At 39.6% G+C, this 22,931-nt stretch overlaps 1 protein-coding gene across 3 annotated transcripts in view; it reads right to left on the bottom strand.

The window, feature by feature from the left end:
• The window catches only part of PPP1R12A (protein phosphatase 1 regulatory subunit 12A), a 121,041-nt gene that overhangs the window by 23,567 nt on the left and 74,543 nt on the right, over positions 1-22,931 (bottom strand). For all 3 annotated transcript variants that reach the window (XM_087723398.1, XM_014065024.2, XM_087723399.1), the window contains 7 exons: positions 14,189-14,401; positions 13,853-14,070; positions 10,135-10,302; positions 7,777-7,950; positions 2,185-2,275; positions 399-596; positions 124-277 (listed from right to left, as the gene is read on the bottom strand). In XM_087723398.1, the coding sequence (XP_087579524.1) occupies positions 124-277; positions 399-596; positions 2,185-2,275; positions 7,777-7,950; positions 10,135-10,302; positions 13,853-14,070; positions 14,189-14,401 (1,216 nt within the window). The remainder of the gene's footprint in view (positions 1-123; positions 278-398; positions 597-2,184; positions 2,276-7,776; positions 7,951-10,134; positions 10,303-13,852; positions 14,071-14,188; positions 14,402-22,931) is intronic.

Below are 22,931 nucleotides of genomic sequence, written 5' to 3'. Positions count from 1 at the left end.
TATATATATATATATATGTTTTATTAGTTAGTTATTCATTAACCTCTCCAATAATCTCTTGAAGTACAGTTATTTTATTGGTAATGAAAAGAAAGCAAGAAAAAGAAATCAGAGAAAATTTACCTCTCTCATTTTCTTTTGCTGTACTTCTTGAATAAGCAGAAGTTATACCTATAATGCTATTTGGTCTATTCAACTGGCTTGAAGAATTAGAAGAAGTGGCTAGTGAAGAAGTTGATGAAGCAGTTGAAGATGTAGTTCTATAACGATGATATGGCTTGTCAATAAAAAAAATCAACATTAGTTTTGAAATATCAGAATAGGCCATTTATCAAAATCATTATCATACTGTTTTAGAATCATAATACATATTCACACATTTTTAAAATATAAAATACCTCCTCTAATGTTCGTGCATATCTTTGCCTGTAATCATCATCTTTAGTTTCAGATTCTTTCTTTTCCTCCTGTTTTTCTTTGTCTTGTTTTTCTTTTTCTTCTTTTTCTTTTTCTTCATTCTCTTGTTCTCTAGTTCGTGTAGGACGATTTCTACCAATTGTTTTTTCAGCTTCCTGAAGATCAGTTAAAGTTACGCCCTAGAAAAGAATCATCCTAATGTTAATTTATTGCCATTATCCTATTTAATGTATTTTGATTTTCAAGCATTATGAAGTTTTTTAATTAATTAGTGACATTCCAGGGATCTCTCTTTGATATAAACACTAGACACACCTATATTGCATAACAATTAAGGATGTGCATTTCTGAAAAGTAGAATGACATTAATGGTAGAAGATTAAAATCCTTTTCATATTTTAATACAATTCATAAATTTTCATCATTTATGTTAATTGTATATTTTGTGCACAGGTATGTGTAGCTAAGTTCAAAGAAACACTAATGTGAATATGAATAATGTTATTTAATTAGAACATCACGACTATTTTTACATGGCTTTTGTGATTTTTTATATTTTAATCCATTGTATTTACACTGATCCTAAAGTCTTGCAATCATAGAATATAAATCAGTTAAAAGAGAGATCTATGTCCCTAATCTAATTTTATGAGGAAAAACCCAAGGTAAGAGAAGAAAGTGAATAGAAACTATGGAGGGATCCTAATGAAAGAAGGAAATATGCTGCTACCCAAACAATAGGCTTAATAATATTAATAATATTTAATTAAGACTAATGGAGAGCCAGTTTGATCTAGTGGCTGTGGTATCAAGGCTAATAACCCGTCGTAGAGATGAAAGCAAGTTGTGTGACTTTGGGCTGGTCACTTTCACTCAGTCCAAATCACCTCACAGGGTTATGAGGAAAATAGAAGGAGGGAGGAATATTAAATATGTTTGCCACCTTGAATTATTTATAAAAAATAATAAAAATGGGATAAATACAAGCAAGCAAATAAACCTGAAGTGAACTTATGCCTTAAGAGAAAAATATTCCTTGCCTCGCTACTAAATCACGTGTAACATGTTTGCTGACTGGTAAGCGGAGAGAAGTAGTACATTCTCCCTTGCTCTGTCAAGGGCTTCTAATGTGGGGACTAAAAGGCAACTTCCCTTTTCTGCCTCATCTTCTAATACAATAATAACTATTTATTCTAGCTATTCCCGCCTGTTGTTAATTTCATTATGGATGGCTTTTTTTAAAAAAGCCACCTCAGTACTAGCTAATTTTATCATTTTTCAACTCTTTTATTTTGCAAATGCATCCTTTCCTGCAATTGGGAAAATCTCAGCAACTATTCATTGAATGCAACTACTGAAACTAAGGCAAAGTTTAGAAAAAAGTTAATTAAAATTTTGTTTTGAAAACGTGATTTATATGCTAAGACAAATACACTAGGAAAGTATAAATGTAGCTCAGACATGAACTGTGGAGTCCCTGATGCTTTCTGAGCTTGTTTGTTTGCTTGCAGACTTTTTTGTGATCAGTCTAGACAGTATCTTCAGTGCTAGGCAGTGCAAGGAACATATTATCTATTCTGATAATGAAATGTCTATGGGCAAACAATCAAGTCCAGAGAGCATCAAGGACTCCACAAACATTTCCAGATCACTATAAAATCCCATCACTTCTTTATATACCATATATTTTGGCAGGATCTAAAAAATGCAAAGCACACAATACCACCATTTTGTGAGATGGTTATAAGATACCAAAGATTGCTGTACCTGTGTGGATCTTCTGGATTGCCTCGCTTGTCTTGATCTAGCTTTTCTTTGGGATTCTGATTCTTCATCCCGAACTGGAGTGAGGTATGACCTGGAATGAAAGATCTGCTAGGTAATACTCAGCGTAACATAACTGAACTTTTAGATAAACACACACACACACACACACACACACACACACTTAAGTTTCTTAGTTAAATAATGCTAAGGCTGAAAATGCCTATGTTGCATTTCTAATTCTTTAATTAGACTTGAAAGAATGTTTGCATGATAATTAATCACACATGCTTAGCTCGACACACTATTTTTATCCCTAAGTACCATGAAAATAATTCACAAGTCCTCAACTTACAACCACAATTGGGACCAGAATTTCTATTGTTAAGTAAGACAATTGTTAAGTGAGTTACACTCAATTTTATAACCTTTTTGCCATAATTGTTAAACAAGTCACCTGCAGTTAAAGCTAATAACACGGTTCTTAAGCAAATCTGATTCTCCATTGACTTTGCTTGTTGGAAACTGACTGGGAAAGTCACAAATGGCGATCACATGACCTTGTGACATTGTAACCATCATAAATACATGCCCATTGCCAAACACCTGAATTTTGAATACATAACCATGGGGAAGCTGCAATGGTATGAGGACTGGTTTTAAATCATTTTTTCCAGTGCTGCTCTAACTTCAAACGGTTGTTAAATGAATGGTTATAAGTCAAGGACTACTCATATATAATTACCAGATAATTTTAAATTGTTGTTATTTTGTATGAATGTGATATCAAGTATTCAGTCTTATAAGAAGAGACATGCAACACAATATATTTTTAAAAATACTTTGAAAATTAGAAACTTAAATTGGTTGTTTGATTCTGTGAAATGTTCATAAGCATCTTGACATGCTAATGAGAGTGATGAACAAACCAAATGCCTAGATTTTCAACTTGCTTTTTAAGCCTTTCTTTTACATAAACTGGCTTTTTATATTTAAAAAGCTTAGAACAGAAACAGTAATTATATGCATCATGCACTAATCTTACATATATTACATAACAACTGAGTTTCCATTACCTTTTTTAATGAGTTATTCCTTTGTAAGCTTTATGTTGAGAAGGTCAAAAAACCTTAAGAATATTTATATTTACTCTTTACTTCATCATTTTACATTCTATATTTAGGCATGTATTCTATTGTAGAATCTTAAAAGTCAATTGTAGCTCTGAATCTGCATTTGAAGTATGTTTCAGCACCTGCACACTCACACAATTTATATGCATACGTGTATTTTTGTTGTACTTCAGAATGGTTCCTCAGACTCATTGATTAAAAGGAACCTTAGAGATTGCCTTGCCGAAAACAGGAGCTGACGTCGCAACGGTATGACGTCGATACTTTTGCCGCTGGACAGTCCTTTTTGACCTAAACCCGAAGAGACGGTGACAGGGAAGAGTACGTCTTGCTGATCTCAGGGACATCGCAAAGTCCCTGATTGATCCAAGAGAATCTCTTCTTGCCGGCGACAGAAGCACAGTCAAAAGCTGCTGAAGTTGGGACAGCTCCACAATGGGAGGAAAGCGGAAGGAAAAAGTGTGCCAATCTGGTGAGGAAATTTTATTGTTATAAAAGAGACTGCCCCCCAAAAATCAAAGCTAAATTAAACTTGCAAAGAAAAGAAAATAAGCAGAGAAATTAAGCTATATTGGACAGTGTGTTATCCTTTTTTTTATTTTCTTTTATGGATGGAAGTTTGGCAAATATTTCCTACTTTTTAAAGTGAAAGTATTGGTTTTTCTTCTTATTATTTCTTTTTTTTAACCTATGGATTAAATCTTTTTCTTTATTTTTATAATATTGGTTTGAATGGATTTTTTTTCTCTTTATGCTGCTCTGTTTAAGAATTTTGTTTCTTTTAAGCCTGGAATATAAAGATAATATAAAAGGAATATAAAGATGGTAGTAACATCAGAGGGAAAAGAAGTTACACTGCCATTTGGAGGTTGGAGATTGAGTCCTGGAAATATTGCTTTCTCTTTTTTCTCATTTTAACTTTGCACGTTAAAGACTTCAGCTTGTTTACAGAAGAGATAAGGAGAAGAGACTGGGTTGTTTATACAGGTGCTCTTCAAAACCTTGTTTTGAAAGTAGAGTGGCAGTGTATACTAGTTGGAAGAATGGCACAACACCAAAAAGAAACCATAACATTACAACAGATTATGTTTGAAATTTAAAAATTATTAGAAACAACAGAGAGAATTGAGAAGAGATTGGAAAATACAGATTGTAATGCAGTAAAATTCGATGGAAAAATTGAAGATGTCCAGCAAATGGAAAAAGTGGAGGTTAGAGTCCTAAAAAACCCAAGGGAAAAATGAACAAAGAGGCAAGATAATTGTGGATACTGACAGTGAACTGAGTGTGGTTGGAGATAGAAAGAGTAAAACATGGAAAAGGAAAATAGATGGAAAGGAGCTCTACCCCAGATTTCAAGGTATAAAAGAAGAAAAAAGAGAAATGATGGATTCAAGGAGAGAAACTTTGACAAAAGCACTACTGATAACCAAAGATAAGCTGATTAAAGAAGCTGATGGAGGGTCTTGAGATTTTACAAGATTTTGTAAAAAGCAACAAGTTGTGAAGAGAAGTCCACACAAATTTGATTATGGAAATAACCAGAAGACTAATTCCACAAATGGCAAAAGACATAAGATTGCATTATTACTAGAAAGACAAAGGTTGAGATATGAAAACTAATAACAAAACATTAGTCAAATTTAGTTAAAATTAGAGCATTATGTTAAAAATGAAGTGATAATGGATATAGTTAGATAAATAATTGATAAATAATTGCTAATGATAACAATGTACAATGTACACATATGTATTGGTTTGATAAGAGGAAATTTGGTATAAATTCTAAATGGTGACCATGAAAGGAAGTTTAGAAACTTTGTTATGTATGAAAACTTATAATATTAAAAAAAAGAGTAAGTCAAATTTACTTAAACTAAGACCAAAAAAAAATATGAAATGATATTGTTAAATAAATGATTGATAATGATAATATTGTAATATTTGTATTGACATGATAAAAGGGAAATTGGATATAAATTGTAAACAATAATTAAGAAAGGGGGCTAGAAACTTTGTTATTAAACATAATTAATTTTTATTTAGAAAGTGTTATAAAGATGTAATGTTGCTGGATGATATTGAAAATAGATAATGGAAAATAGATAATGGATGTGGTTTTGCTTTAAGTTTTGGAATATTTTATATAAAGGGACGTAAAACAATTATAGTGATATGAAGATTGAGGTATGATGATAGTAATATACATAAATATATTTGATTTAAAATATATAACTTGATATGAATTGTAGGTGATGACTGTGGAAGGGATGCACGAAAGTTCTTTGTACCCAATTGACACACTTTTTACAATTTGTAATGGAAGATATTTTTGTGGTATTTGTTGTGTTTTGTCTGTGTTTATTCAAAAAAAATATTTTTTTTAAAGTGATCATCTTGCCTAACCTCCCAACAACAGAGCAGCAATTGTATGAAGATGACCGACTGACACAGTCCAGGGGAAAGCTCTGGGAAAGGGAGCCTTTTGTGGACTGAAGCTTTTTAAATTTTAAAACAAGGAAACCAAGTTCCCTAAGTTCATACGATTCTCCTGGGGTAAGAGAATCCCAGAATCACCTCACAAGATCCTTCACATAGTGGCAGTCTGCAAGTAGACTTTGGAGAGCAACGCTGCAAAGTAGCAAAGTGAATTGTTCAGCTGGAGCCATGATGGCAAACCTATGGAATGTGTGCCACAGGCGGCACGCAGAGCCCTTTTTGCTGGCATGCAAGCAGTTGCCCAGCTCAGACCCACTGCACATTCCCGCGCCTCCTGCCAGCCAGCTGATTTTTGAGTGTCTGGTGTTGGCAGGAGACACGTGTTAATGTGTGGGGAATAGAGGGAGATCACAGGTGCATACATGGGAGGAGGGGAAAGAACACAAATTCAGGCGGGTGGGGGTGCGGCACGGCTCTCCCATGCCCCATTTTTGGTGCTTCCCCACCCCACCCCCAGGCATGGGCGGGCAACCTTGTTTTGGTTCTAGCAGACCTCCCTGTGAAGCCTCCTGGCACCAAAGACGGGGATGGCTTTGGCTCTCTCCTAACAGGAGAAGATCAGACCTCAACCTTGACTTGAAGTGGGGAGCCGTTCTGGATTTTCATTCCCCAAATGAGTTTGTTCCGCTCAAAGGGGTGGGGGAGGCAAAAAGAGAGCGCCAAAGCCATCCCCAAGCTGAAATATTCCAAGCGCTATGAATCATATTCCCATCGAAAGAGATTGGGAGTTCTCCCTCCCATTTCAAGATACTTAACATAGAAAAAAGTTTGCTTGTGGGCAAATAGATTTTTCAACTATAACAAATTTTTACCATCAGTTTCAAACATGATTCTGGAAAATTGCTGTAACAACTATACAGTTTATTATATTTTAAAATTAAATGTTTATTAATTAACACTACTTATTTAAAAATATACTATGAATTTAACTATTTAAACAAATATCTTCCTATAAACTTTACTAATTCTAATATTCTTTTGTACAGCTACCATGACACTTTATGCCTTTTATTGGAAATCAAAGTCTGCATTTGGCATCATCAGAGGATTTTTCGATTTTGGCCTTAATGGCATTTGTGCGGATAGCTTGTTCTTGCCCAGCCAGGATTAGTGACTCTGTTTCTTTCTTTAATGTACCTGTTTTTAACCATAACCAAGTTTGTTCACTGTCCACTTTATCTTTTATTTTTTCCAGAAATTGACCATGCAGTGCTTTGTTCTGCCAACTCTCCATTCTTGATTTTATCACATCTTTTCTGTATTCTTGTTTTGTCTGTTGGGCCTTCAGTAGATTTTTGTTCTTTACTTCGATTAATAGATGTTCTTGACTTTCTTTTAAATAATCAGCCAGTGCATGTTTTTCTTCTTCAACTGTTTGCTTCACTTGTAATAATCCTCTGCCACCTGATTTTCGGGGCAGATATAGTCTATCAGTATCACCACGTGGATGTAAACTGTAGTGCATTGTCATTAGTTTCCTGGTTTTTTGGTCCAAAAGGTCCAAATCAGCTTGTGTCCAGTTAACTATGCCAGCTGTGTATCTTATAACTGGTATTGCCCAGGTATTTATGGCCTTGATTGTATTTCCACCATTCATTATTATTATTATTATTATTATTATTATTATTATTATTATTATTATTATTATGCATTTCTATTTAGTGGTGTTTTTTAAATAGCTAATAAATCAATCAATCTTTGCTTATAAAGGAAAAATAAATTCTTCTCATAAAAATTCTTCTCAAAAATCTACAAATAATGAAAGACTATGACAATGGAAACATTAAATGCTACTCATTATCTTAAATTTAAAATATGCAAGGAGTTACAGAAAGCACAAATAACATATACTATATTTTAGAAAAGTACAGTATAACTGAACAGTGGTTTGAACGTATAATTAGCAAGAAGCATTCTAATATCTATCTATATAAGAAAAGTAATATTTTTTATGTTTACACACCTGCGTCTCTCCCTGACTTCTGAAGATGACACAGTACCAGTAGTAGTTGTAGTTAAGGCAGTAGTAGTAACCCCAGTATTTACAACTGAGGGTGCAACAGGAACAGTCAGTGCTGTAGAAACATTGTCTCTGTCTTTCTCAGTGTTATCGTCAGCCCATAAACGATTTGAGGTACTAAGGAACCCAGCAAAAACAATAAAAGAAAAATAAAAATGGCTAAGCAATAAAAGAAAAGAGTGTGATACAAAGAAATGTTTTTTTTTAATTTTTTTAAAAAATATGCAAACTTGCTAAGCTTTGCTTTAAAATTAGCCAAATGTTCCAAGTGAATTGTACTGGACTGTCTTTTCACTTTATTTCTCAAGTTCTGATGTTATTATTATGCAATGATGCATAGCTATTCTTTTTATGTAAATATTATTTGGATTTTGAGCCAGAGGTCATATGTAAAATGACAAAATGAGGCATTGAAATTTAAACATAAAGTGGCTAACATAATACACCTAAAGAAATGTTAAATTATATTAACATGTACTGTGTTTCCCTGAAAATACGACATACTCAGAAAGTAAGTCCTAGCTTGATTTTTACATGTGCGCCAATATATGCCCTATCCCAAAATAAGTCCTAATTAAAACTCTGCCCACTCCAGGGTGCAAGGGTAAAAATTAAGCTAGGGTGGGGATGGGAGGGTAGAGCTGCCGTACTACTCACCTTCGAATAGTTGCAGCCAGGCCTCGCACTTCTCGGCCCATTTCTTCTGCAGCTGGCAAGGCTTTCCTGAAAGCCTCTGTAGCTGTTAACAAGAGCTCCGCATTGATTCAGACCTCTGTTATCGGCTACAGAGGCCTTCAGGAAAGCCTTGACGGCTGCAGAAGAAATGGGCCGAGGTGTGCGAGTCCTGGATACAACTATCTAAAGCAGATCCTGAAGGCCTCTAACAGTGAAAAGGAGGCCGGGGGTGACACAAGTAACTCAGGTGAGTCAGTGAATGACTCCCTCCCCAAAAAATAAGACCTGGTGCCTTTTTTGGTGGCAAAAAATTATAAGATAGGGTCTTATTTTGGGGAAAACACAGCAGTAATACTTTGCCAGTTACAGATGCTTTAAGCTAGAAGTGGTTGGTGCAATGACAGAGAAGACACTACCCCTCTGCTTGAGTCTGTGATTTTTAGTCTTAATCCTTGTAATTTTAATTGTTCTTAAATTTATAATTGTTCTGACAGCTCTATTTTTATTATACTGTAAGATACCCAGAGTTGCTTTGGATAGCAAAATGGCCATCATATTTAATAAGTTAAATAAATACTCCAGTTGAAGCTATGTTTATATTCTATCATCTTAAGTGCAAAGAACCCAGATAAACTACCCGACATTTCTACTTCTTGATCAGTGTATAAATGTTATCCTCAATCATATCTAAATAATATTATCATAATTGGATACGCACAAAAATAATGTTACAAAATTGGCAGAACAACAGTATATAATCCATGGTTTTGATTTCTACCTAATCACATGCAAATTACATTTACTCATCCTATCGGGTCATGCAAGAGAGGCGTGCTCTGAGTTCCATTGACCAAGAAATATCATCTGAAAGAACACTTTTCTATCATGTCTTTGGAATATGATTGCCCCCACCCCATCCCAGAAATCAGAATGGCTTCGACCCTGCTGACTTTTCATAAAGTCTTGAAAACGTGGTTTTGCCATCAGAGGTAAAGAGTTAGAAGTGGGGCAGAGCCCAGGCAGTAGTCTTGTTGACTGTTTTTGATGGCTATAAGAACACCTCTGATATGGATTTTGTTGGATGGCCTTTTAAAAATATTTTATGGCTCTGAAATTGTAATTATTGTTTTGGTGGTTTTTTTTATATATATTATTGTGAGTCACCCAGAGTGAAGAGATATGAGATGGGAGGAAATATAAATGGATTAATTAAATACATACAAATAGCGTTTTTTTTAGGAATGTTCCCCTCCAAAAAAGCAGATATGGGAATTAAAATGGGTCAATCAAAAAGCTTTTTTTTAATCTCTCTGTGATAAAATAAGGCGGGGTATGTCAAAAATCACTCTGGATATCAATATCTCTGGTAATGTACTTAAGAAATATTCAAAACCCACAGAAATCAGTGTATTAAATCCATAATAAGGTCCAAATAAGTGAATTACGCCAAGAAAAAAAGAATTTGTCTTAGAATCAGAGCACTACTACAACTTGAGTTGAAAGTTAATTTAAGCGCACATGTGGTATTCCTCTGGACTCAAATGCTTTTAATGCACCTATAGGCACAAAATCAGCACAAAACTGCAGGCCCAGTATATTATGCACAAAAGCTCATATTAATCTCACCTGCTTTGCATGGCTGATGTTGCTGAACCTGTTGTGGCCTTTGCAGCAGTGCTTGTACTAGAAAGCAGATTTTTCTGAAGACCAGTGAGAGAGGTAACAGTTGATATAGATGTAGTATTTGGAACACTAGTATTAATCAAGTCATCTTGTCTTCTACCAAAGGAACTGCTACCAAATTAAAAAAAATTGAAATATTTTTACACTGATGATTTTTTAACCAAATGCCAATTAAATCCACTAAAAAAAGATGATAATTATAATACAGGGCAACTACTTTTCCCCTCTTCTAGATAACTACAGTTTTAACTCAGTCTTCACAAACAACATGTTTGTGAATATCCATGTAATACTATGGCATATTTATCAAATGGTAATGATGTAATTACTATTTTATATATTTAATAATAACTATAATTACAACTATGCAAGTAAAAGCAACAAATGAAATCCATTAAAATGCATGTTTTAAGAAACCAAAAATATACTGGTTATAAAGTAATACAAATTATAAAGCAAACTCATTAGTGAAGAACTGATACCCACCTAAAACATTCATATCAATGAAAGGCAATGCTATTTCTATTGTTACTTCCAGTGAGAGGAAAGGGGCATTGGTTCTTACCTGAGACGCCTCTTCTCATGAGGTGGAGATAGCATCCAGGAATGGGTTGACCTCATCTGCTTGCTGATTGGACTGAATCTGTCAAAGCTGTTGAGACATTCCCCCGGATTGGGGAAGGTGAAGTGACAGACTCGACGTGTCTTGCAGTAACCTTGATTCTCCCTCATCGATGACCAGATGGACCAGATAACTGGAGCAGAATATGCTATTCTTAAAATGCTATTACTGCGGTGCCAAGCTGTCAAACTGAGGAGTCTTTGTGGCGCGCTAACTTGGCCTGGCTAAAGTGGCAGTTTGAAAGGCGTGAAGCCTCTGTTGGAATGAAGGCGCCCAGTAAAAGGTGGAAGGCAAAGTACCATCAAGCTTAAGCGTGCTGAAATCTGTGGGCGCAGAGTTCTTTAGAGAGCTAGCAGTTAACGGATTCACAGTTAAAGTTGAAGTGACAGTTTGAAAAAGGTGCAAAGCTGCTGTGCTAGCGATGGCGCCCAGCAAGCAAGGGAAGGCCTGGAACTACTAAGCTCCTTCTCTCTCTGAGCCAGGAGGGGTGGAGCTGCTTGATCACCAACAATTAACAGACTGTCAATGGCGTTTAGCGAAAGGATTGCCTGGCAATTAACTATCTCCCTCAGGAGCCAGACCCCCATGACGTTACCTAGGAGAGGGAGTCAGCTGGGCAATTACTCACAAATTAGACTAATTCAGATATATTTTTCAGGAATTCCAAGATTTGACCCGTCTGTCCTTTTGACTCCTTGACTGAGTCAAAAGCTGGGAAACCCTAGCAACAAGGGAGTGTCTTAAGAGCTTTGACAATCCAGCGAGCAGATGAGGTCAACCCATTCCTGGATACTATCTCCACCTAGCTGGAGAAGACAATATTCTTACATTTATTTAGTTCATTACATTATGGAAGACTTAAAGAACACCCAGTGAATTACATAAAATGCGCCTTTTACAGCTGTGTGAAAAAGTCCTACATGCTTTACGGCTTATGACATTTTTGGGATAGGCCATTGATTTTATGATATTTTATGCTAATTGCTATGCAAATAGTTATATTTAAATAAATACTGGTGGTTTTTAAGTGAAAAGCATACGCTTTTTGCAATTTGGTGCTGTTTGGATGGGTATTGTGAATTTTCTTGCATGCTTACAATGTGTGCTTACAATGACTATGAAAACAGATTAATTGATGCATACCCTGTGGCATACGTGTTGCAATTACTAAGGCCAATGCTAGTGTTTTGTTAACATTTTTATTATTTGTGGCTCTGAAAAGGACCATTAGGTAACCAAACATGGTTACTAATATGAAATTGGCCAGCCCTTATTGCTTATCATCAGGCGGCATTGTTTCGACATAGACTGTACAAGCCTTTGCACATGATCTTTGGTGACAATGTGGTGCCGGGCTGCAATAATGGATTCAATCAGATCCTGCTTGGTCTTCAGTTGCTTCTTGCTTATTTTGTAACCAATCTTGGCCCACAAGTTCTCAATTGGGTTCAAATCTAGGCTCTGAGCTGGCCAATCCAGGAGTCGAACACCATGCTTCTTCATCCACTGCGGACTTGGCTCGATGACAAGGAGTGTTGTCATTCTGGAAGTAAAAGTCCTTCCCGACAAGGGAAGCATGGTCTTTTCCAGGACTTCAACATACTACTTGGAATTCATGATTCCCTGCATGATTTGTATCCGACCAATACCAGAATCCAGCCCCAGATCATCACATGCAATGGATGCTTCACAGATAGATTCAGGCAGTACATACTGACATACTTATTGCACTGATTCCCATTCTAGTAGAAATTGCTCTCATCACTGAAGATGACCTTGGTCCACTGTTTGTTGGTCCACTTGACATACTTCTTGGCCCACATATGTCAACGAGAGCGGTGAGCGTCTGTGAGCAAAGGTTTACTAGTCCTGCAACCATTGAGCCCTCTGGCAAGCACTCTGCGACACACTGTGCTTGTGTACTTTTACATCATGTTTCACCCCAAATTCTTGTAATCTGAGGTGAGGTGAGCTTCCTGTCAGGCATCGAAATGCGTTTTGCCATTTTGTGACTTTCTTGGTCTCCCAGAGCAGAGCCTGTCATCAACTGAACCAGTTATTTGGTATTTTTCAACCACTCTGCTCACTGTGGTGCGATGGCATTTCACTCTCTTGGCTATTTCTGTACAGGAGTAACCCTCTTCATGAAGCACAATGATGCGATGCCGCTGCTCAGTACTGGTGAAAGCAAAGGCCTTAATCCTTGCCTGCAGTCAGAGCTAAATTAAATTTCTCGATGCTTTTCATGCCTATTTATAGTCAGAGAGTATGACAACATTGATTGGTTCATAGATTTAGCCTCTGTGCATTTTGATTGGTCAGCCAAAGCTCACTGCTGATTGGCTACTTTCAATCCTAGCATTCTCGAAAATTCAAGTTGTGTTTGTTTTAGCACATAAACTCAACTCAAAACCTTAAAAAGACTTTGGTTATATTAATAAAAATTCTGTATCTCAATCCAACATCAAAGTACTAATTTTGGATGGTTTCTATGAGTGAAAAGTTGATTAAACATGTAAATACAGCTTAAAACTGAAAGGACTTTTTCACACAGCTGTAGTTCTTAATATCAAAAGAAAGACAATTCTAAATTTAACATAATTCCTGACAAAATAAAAGCAGGTACAAAAAAAATTAAAAACCCAGAGAAACAGCTTAGAGAATAATACCTCTGCCCCAACATCTCACACGTGAATACACTCATACCAACAGATGGGGGATAAGACCAAAACCAACTTTCACGTCAAACAAGTACAGAAATCATTGTAGTAAAGAAGTAATTGTTATTTTTCATTTATGGTAAACTATTCTTTTTCTGGATTTAGTATAAATTACATATACTATATTATTCAACTGTGTATTGAAATATATTAAAATGGTTAAATACTACTGTTCTTTAAATTTCTCTTTGACTAAATTATACTCAAAATCAAGCACTCACTATATAGCTAAAAGAAAAAAATGTTAATATTCTTTTACACTCTTGTTTTTTTGCTAATTCTGGAAAATACCTCATATTATAAAGTGTTATTTATTTACCTTTTCTGGTAGCTTGAATTTAGTGATGCAGTTCCTTCATTTGAGATATTTTTTTTTGCATCTTCTTCCCATTTTCTTCTAGTATAAGAACCACTACCACGTATTATACTGGCTGAAGAATCCCTATTTTCTTTTTCTTCAATATCTGATGTACTGGCCAGTCGTCTTGGTATTGTAGGTGCCACATACGCAAGCCTGGTTGTTTTGGTATCTCTCTCCTTAAAGAATTTTTAAAATAATATTTCAGTTACAACCAATTTAAAGTTTTCTTTTTAAAGAACCGTTTTCCTTCGTGCTTAATTAATTATGTTACAAATTTTGGAGGAAAATAGTTACCTTGTCTTTGTTCTCTAATGAAGATGACAATCTAGGGCTTGAAGCTGAACGTATAACACCCGTTGAATCTTTTTCTTTCTGAGTTTCTTTGCTAGCTGTAATTTCTGCCAGAGCCCCGTAACTGCCAGTCTTTCGAAGACCCAATCTCCAAGAAGCAGGAGACTCATCTTTTCGTTCTTCTTCTTTGGGAGAAATCTTAGTTGAAGTTGGAAACTGCAAAACACAGAGTTGCTTTTTAATAAGCTTGTTTCCAAGCATCCACCGTGCAGTCAAACATTTAAGAAAGGGCATGCACAGACCAGAAAACAAGAAATTCTAGAATCTCAACAACAATAACAGGTTTTCTGCTCTGTTCACTGACAAGTATACATAAATCAGAGAAGTAGCATTATTCTGCTTAATTACATTGCAACCATCTTTAATACCAAAACAAAGAATATAGGCTAAAATATAAGTTTCTGTGTTACAGAATGAAAATATGATACCCAATCACACAATGCACACTTAGAGAATAGAAGTTCAGGCAAGCAACTCTATTTTTTGCTTTGTGGAGATTGCGAAGGTTAGAACTCTACTTTGTTCAAACCACATTTACACAACATATTTAAGGAATATAGCAATTAATCTTTGCATTCTTCCACTTATCTTTATAAAACCTTAAAGATCCAAAAATAAACATTAAATATGAGTTCATCAGAGAGTCATATACAGCAACTATATGAAGCCTCATTCAAAATTACATAGATTATTTGGAAAATAATTCTAACAAGCCTCCTTTTAAAAAAAATCTTTAAAATGTTCTGCTACTCAGGACCATGTCCCCCCCACCCAAGGAATACTTTTCAAATAAAACAATAATGAAAAATCTTCAAAAGTATTGCTTTGTCAATACTCTAATCCGCTCTCCAAAAATGAAAGGCAGGGTTCCTTCCTAGCCAAGCAGCAGCAATGAAAAAGTTTAATGAATATTGCAATATTGGCTGGATTCATACATTGCAATAAACTGTGATTATCATTTATCATGGTTCCTTAGTAAGACATTACAATGGTCTTGCAACAGTGCAAAATACAAAATACAATACCGATTGCAACAGTGCAAAATACAAAACCATTAATGTGGCTTTGCATAATGTATGAATGCAATATTTCTGTTAGTCCATAGAATAATTTGTTTGGTACTTTATTTTATAACAAAAATATTTATTTAAGCTGAGAAAATAAGGTCAAATAATGGGGATGAACACAAATAATAATTGCTTCTGTCAAAGTTCAAGAATTTGAGCTTCTTTTTGGGTCTATAAACAGGTCACATAAGACACACTAATTTTCCATCACTTTAATTCTAGTATTCCATGCTTTATGTTCAATATATGTTTTATATTTCTGGAGAAGAAAGAAAAGCTTCATACCATTTCCTGAGCAAGTTAAAATTTCAAAATAACTATTTTTTTTCAAAGGTTAGCTTTAAATGTCGCACTATGAATACATACTTGCCATGATGCACAAACAACACTGTTTAAAATCATGCAATTATGATGCCAACATTGGAATTAGCAGTTGTTATTTGGTAACCTGAAAAAAAAGCTAAACATACAAAGCCCTCACCAGAGACTTTTCACCTTTACTTGGCACAAGAATAATGCCAGTTCTATGTAAGCCCTGCCTCCATGATGCAGGATCTACAGAGTCCATCACAGGCATGAGAGGAGAGGAAGAGTCATACTAAAGCCAATTGGGACAAGACACATAAAAAGGAGATAAAGGTTGAAGAAAAAATGGTGTTTGCTTTAGCATTGGTACCCTATTCATTTTTCACAAAAATGCACTAGGCACTTTGTTTAAATTTATTCCATCAATAGTCCCTAATGACAATAGAATTAATAATTGAAATATAAATTAAAATATATTAAAATGTTGATGTAAGGATTCACAAAAGTTTCTCCTCATCCCTTGACTCTAGACATATTCTTGAATTAAGAATCCACTTTAGTACATTTAATGTTGGAAGACCCCCAACCATATACAAAAAGGAAATAAAGAAGAATGGGGAGAGAGGGGTGAGAACAATAAAGGAAAATCAGAAGAAAAAGAGTTGTAGAATAAAATTGATACTCATTTTCTTTTTCTATTTTCTTTACCACTAAAGATTACCACTACTAGATCAAGTTAAGAGAGGCATGGATAAAAGTTCTCTTAGTATTGCAACTAGATGTGGAAATAGTTGAAACCTACTATGTTATAAATTAATTGATGCTTCTCCATATTCACACAATATATAGAAAAGTACAGATGTACTATATTCTGAATCTAAACCCAAAAGATGCTTCAGATTATACGTATCAGCACCTCATTAAGGAATACACAATATCTGTGCTTCCCAAGAAAATAAGTGTTTGGTGTAAGAAAGTGACAAAGCAGTGTAAGTTTCAGAAAAGGTGTGAACATGCTTCCTTAGCTTAAAAATATTTTTTCCTTGGACTGCAAAGTTATAATGTAAGTACAGATAGACAAATCTTCTTTATACATGTGCCAAGAGATGCAGTAAGCACCCTAAGAAATGCTCTGAAGTATCTTTTCAGCTTCAAATCTGAAGCACAGAGATTGAAATCTCTAGAGATTTGCTGAGACCATTGGTAAGGGCTATCAGGAATTCTTACTCTTTGGGGTTTTTCTTTTAGAGTGTAAGCAATTTTCCTATGTCAGTGGAGACAGCAGCCAGATTGGGTGCGCTCTGTCTAGTAACCAATTGGACTGGGTCTACATTCTGTGATGTCATCATGCACTGGTGGCTCCCCTCAGTTCTAGACTCAGTCCAACCTGGACAGATGTGAGAATTGTTCTCTCCTGACTAAATTTAGGCTTGTTTGACAAAGGTACCTCTAATTGCCTTTTTAAAAAAAATTGCCCTTTAAATTTTTTTCTCCGGCTCTCCACAACATCGGATTGAGTGGGAGATTTGAAAATCTGGCCTTTGGGTCTCTGACCTGGTTGCTACCTCCCTGTGGCTCTACAGACTCACATGCCCACGAGTTCGCTCCGGAACACACATTTCTAGCCACACTGACCACCAGGCTCACGAGCTGCGGCTCAGAAGCTGCCCAGGGAGCAAATTTCCCTGTTCCTGCCTTCCTTGGCTGTGCTGTAGTTTTCCGACCTCAGAGGTGCTGCTAAAGCCGCGGAAAGCGCGAAAAGCCACAGACACCATTTTGAAGCTCCAAACGGTTCGTTGAAGGTGCGGAGAGACTGCGGGTGCCATTTTGAGGACCACAGGCTTGCCAGCGCTCTGAAAAACTGTGGGGACAGCTTCCTTTGCCTGCCTCCACTTCAGATCTGGTGAGACTGTTCCTTTTTATTTCTGGATTGATTTCTAGTTGCCCTCATGAATTCATCCGATGCTTCCAATGCCCTCTCAGGCCGTATTCCTCAAAGAGAGGAGGCAGGGCCTTCAGGGGTCAGGGCCAGTTGCAAGAGGCAGGCTAAGGACAGTGGTGATAAGGGCAAAGCGCCCAAAATTTCTAAGGCTTTTCTTAGGGGTGAGGAGAGGAGACAGAGAGCCCTTGACAAGGAGTTTGAAAGGGCACAAAGGCAGGCTGCACAAGGGACCAGAACCATCTGTCCTCCCTCAATTGTGGCACAGGCCGGTCCTCCAGAGCTGCCTCCTATTGAGGCTTACCCCTCCTTGGCTGAGATGTCTCCTGATTCTGAGGGGGAACTCTCTTCCTCTTCATCTTCTCTGCAGCCTGACACAAGAGGATTTTTTTTATGCCTCCCTGAATAGGGATGGTGCATTTGAACAGAGGCTCACTGCTCCATCTGCCTCTTTTCATTCACAGGCCTGGGGGCCTCTACTTCAGTCCCTCCTGATAGGCCTCAATAATCTCTGAGGCAATCAAACAGGGCATTGCTGCAGGCCTTTAACAAAGGCCTCCTTCCAGGTCATCCAGCAGGTGCAGGCACAAGTCCTCCAAGGGGATAAGACATCCCCCTCCTTCCACCTCAGCCAGCCAGGCTTCTATTTTTGGGGAACGGGATACCGCTTTAAATCACTTCTGTTTAAGGCCAAAAAGGCAGCTAACCTGACTTCTTCCCCTCAGGCTCAGACTTCTGACACAACACACGCAGAACATCCCAAGAAAGAAGTCATTCCAACTCCAAAGCTTTTCATGAATGTGGTGCAGTGGCAGTGGGCATCTCCAGGAACAGGTCCTCTTCCCAACAATTTGGACAAGCGCCTCTACAACATCGCTCCTGATCTCTCCAAGTTCCTAGAGATCCCTCCAGTTGATGTTCCAGTCGCAGCCTACGGTAGTCTCTGGAGTTCCTGAAGACGCCCTCAAGCCCGAGGAGAAAATGTCAGAACAAACATTAGTTAGGGCCTATCAGGCATGTGCCTGGGCAGTGCGGGCCTCTACAGCCACCTCTTTTTTCTCCAGGGTGGCCCTAGTGTGGATACAGCAGCTCCAGGAAAGAATTGCCACTACAGATACCAGATCCCATTGGGATCTGAACAAAATCAGGGCTCCTGTCAAATACGTTGAGGATGCTTCCTTAAACACAGCCCGCTTTGCACCCAAGGCCATGGCGTCTTCTGTCACAGCCAGAATGCGGCTATGGCTTAAATCACGGCAGGCGGACATCCACACCAAGTGGCACCTGGCAGCTTCCCCCTTTGCAGGTGCTCAACTTTTTGGACCCTCCTTGGATCCTTACCTCACTGAATCCAAGGACAAATGCAAGGTCCCCTCATCCATATATAAAAAACAGGAAAACCATCCTGCTCCCTTCTATAGGAGGTTGCCCTTTCGAGGGGCAGATGGGGGATTCTCTTTCCCCCATCCGCAATGACAGTCTTTGCCATCCCTTTCAGTCGGGTTTCAGGCCTGGTTATGGCACCGAAACTGCTTTGGTCGCGCTGACCGATGATCTCTGGTGGGCCAGGGATATAGGTCATTCCTCTATCCTAGTGCTTCTTGACCTCTCAGCGGCCTTCGATACCATCAACCATGGTATCCTTCTGCGACGGTTACAGGAGGTGGGACTGGGAGGCACCGTCTTACGGTGGTTCTCCTCCTACCTCTCAGACAGGTTGCAGTTGGTGCTGGTCAGGGGACAGAAATCGACCCCTAGGCCCCTCAAATATGGGGTGCCGCAGGGTTCGGTCCTGTCCCCCCTCCTGTTCAATATCTACATGAAGCCGCTGGGTGAGATCATATGCCGGCATGAGATTAAACATCATCAATACGCGGACGATACATAACTGTATCTGTCCGCCCCGTGCCAACTCAGTGAAGCAGTTGAAGTGATGTGCCAGTGCCTGGAGGCTGTCAGGGTCTGGATGGGAGCGAACAAGCTTGCACTCAATCCAGACAAGACCGAGTGGCTATTGATGTTGCCTCCCAAGGACGGTCCTGATATTCCATCTCTTAGCCTGGGGGGTGAAATTATCCACCCCTCGGAGAGGGCTCGCAATCTGGGTGTCCTCCTGGACCCACAGCTGACGTTAGAACACCATTTGTCGGCTGTGACCAGGGGGGCCTTTGCCCAAGTTCACCTGGTGCACCAGTTGCAGCCCTATCTGGACCGGGAGGCACTTCGAATGGTCACTCATGCCCTTGTCACCTCAAGACTGGATTACTGTAACGTGCTCTACATGGGGCTGCCTCTGAAGAGTGTCCGAAGACTACAGCTGGTCCAGAATGCAGCCGTGCGAGCGATAATGGGTGTACCAAGGTACACCCATGTTACACCTATCCTCCTCGAGCTGCACTGGCTTCCTATCGGTCTTCAGACTCGCTTCAAGGTGGTAGTCGTTACTTTTAAAGCCCTACATGGTATCGGACCTGGCTACCTGAGAGACCACCTCCTGCCATTTACCTCCCAACCACCAATAAGATCACACAGGTTGGGCCTCCTCCAGGTGCCGTCGACCGAACAATGCCGGTTGGCGGCTCCCTGAGGGAGGGCCTTCTCTGTAGTTGCACCAGCCTTGTGGAACGAGCTTCCTGCTGAGATCCGGACCCTCACCACCCTCCCGGCCTTCCGTAAAGCGACTAAGACCTGGGTGTTCCAGCAGGCCTGGGGCTGTTGAGTATTCCAGCCCCATTTGATGAAATTGATGCTGTGTTGATTTTAATTTTGTAATTCTAAATTTTTAAATGTTTTTACTTGCTGTGAGCAGCCCAGAGTCCCTAGGGAGTGGGCGGCATACAAATACCATTAAAGTTTGAAAGACAGGGATCTCAACAGGACAGATCCAATAGAAACACCCAGCGTTTTCCCCCCCCAAAAGTCCTATTGAGGTGGGGGAAATCGCCAATTCCAAAGGCGAAAGTGACTACCTGGACTTTCTCCCAATCGGGGGCTGTCTATTGTTCTTTGCTCACCAGTGGGAGGAGACCACGTCGGACAATTGGGTCATCAAAACGATCAAATTTGGACTCCTTTTAGAGTTCCTCTCCACCCCTCAGGAGCACTTTGTGCAATGCCCGATCTCCTGGTTCCCCCACAAACGGGTCCTGATGGAGCAGGCTATCCAGCACCTGCTGGATATTCGGGCCATCCAGCCGGTTCCCTTAAACCACAGAGGGCAAGGTATTACTCTCATCTGTTTGTGGTGCTGAAGGCTTCTGGGGGTTGGACAGCGATCCTAGACCTAAAATCATTGAACCGCCACACAGTTTATCAGAGATTCAAAATGCACTCCCTCCACACCATTCTGGAGGGGGCCAGAAAGGGCGATTTCCTCACCTTGATAGACTTGACCAAACCTTATCTTCATGTTCCCATATTCGCAGACCACCGAAGATCCTATGGGGTGGGGAGGCATTATTAATACAGAGCCCTCCCGTTCGGCCTCTCCTCTGCTCTAAGGGTGTTCACGAAAGTGTTGGCAGCCTTAGCAGCCCACCTCAGATTGTTTCCCATCAGGATTCTCTGCTACCTGGATGATATCCTACTATTGTCCAGGTCAGCTCACCAGGCAGAGAGGGATTGTCCAAACCATCCAGGTGCTGAGGGACCACAGGTTTGGGATGAATCTCAAAAAGAGTCACCTAGTTCCCGGGACATGCATTCTGCACCTCAGAACTTTCATAGACTCTGTGGCAGGAAGAGTGTTTCTTTCCCCAGACCGGATTCTTGCCCTGAGGGAGAGTCCAGAGAGTATGGCTCCTTCGCCGGGTCTCCCTCCTCCTGCTATCACAACTACTAGGGAAAGTGGTATCCTATTTCAGGATAGTCCTATGGGCCAGGTTCCACAGCAAGTCACTACAGTGGTTCATGCTCCTCCACCAGAAGTCCAACAGGAGCTGCTCCCCTCACCAGGTCCACCTTCCCAGAGAGATCATACAGTTTCCAGCCATCTTGAGGGGAAAGCTGTTCAGGGAGCTTGTCCACTTCCCCCTTACGACAGACGCCAGCCTGATGGGGTGGGGAGCTCACATGCAGAACTTAGTGGCACAAGGCCAGTGGTTGTTAGCAGAAAGCCAAAACAGTATAAATAGGCTCGAGCTACACGCAGTCTGCCTCGCCTTGATACACTTCCAGCGCTCACTACAGGACAACCATATCCTAGTCCTAACCGACAACATCACTACCAAGGTGCACATCAACAGGCAGGGGGGCTCGGTCCTGGCCCCTGATGCAGGAAACCAACCTGTTATGTCACTGGGCAGAATCACATCTAGCATTTTCAGGCGGAACATATATCGGGCATCTCCAATGACCAAGTGGACTGGCTCAGCCGATCCATGATAGATTAGGCGGAGTGGAGGGTCCATCCAGACCTCTTCCATCTACTCACCCGCCGTTTCCATCTGCCAGACGACTGTTTGCAACATCGACCAACCATCAAGTCCCCAGGTACTATTTGAGGTTTGCGGAGGGGTGGATGCCCTCAGGTGCCAGTGGTCCAGGGGCCTCCTATACTCATTCCCACCCCTTCCACTCATCCAAAGAGTGGTGCACAGGATGTTGGAACAGGAGGCAGAACTCTTACTTCTGGCGTCCCACTGGCTGCGCTGCTCCTAGTTCGCAGACCTCATGACCCTGTCAATATCCCCACCATGGCACATCCCGCAGACGGTAATCACCCTCCACCAGGAGTCAATCCAACACCCAGAACCCCAGTGGCTACAACTAACCGCATGGTGATTGAGCGGCAGGCCTTGACCACTGACAACCTTTCCCTCAACGTCATCACAAGCCAAGGTGGTGCAGTGGTTAAATGCAGCACTGCAGGCTACTTCAGCTGACTGCAGTTCTGCAGTTCGGCTGTTCAAATCTCACCGGCTCAGGGTTGACTCAGCCTTCCATCCTTCCGAGGTGGGTAAAATGAGGACGCGGATTGTTGTTGGGGGCAATATGCTGACTCTGTAAACCGCTTAGAGGGCTGAAAGCCCTATGAAGCGGTATATAAGTCTAACTGCTATTGCTATTGCTACTGCTATCACAACTATTCAGACTTCTCGGAGAGACTCAACAAACCGTATTTACGCCACATGGCGGGTGTTTGAGCACTGGTGTTCTCCCCTCTCTATAGATCCTCTTAGTGCCTCCATCCCTTAAGTACTGGATTTCTTACAGAGGGGGCTTACTCCAAACACATTACAATGATAGGTGGCGGTCTTGTCTTCCATTCTGGACTGTTCCTCTACAGAACGTATTTCAGCTCACCCACTGGTGTGGAGATTCTTCTGGGGTGCCTCGAACCTCCGACCCCCTGTCATCCACAAGTACTCAACTT

Source organism: Thamnophis sirtalis, unplaced genomic scaffold (assembly GCF_051295495.1).
Source record: "Thamnophis sirtalis isolate CommonGarterSnake01/CBP01778 unplaced genomic scaffold, rThaSir2_p1.2 scaffold_9, whole genome shotgun sequence".
NCBI classification, from domain to species: Eukaryota; Metazoa; Chordata; class Lepidosauria; order Squamata; family Natricidae; genus Thamnophis; species Thamnophis sirtalis.
The sequence above is the reverse complement of the archived record's forward strand: the minus strand, read 5'-3'. Positions and strand labels throughout refer to the sequence as shown.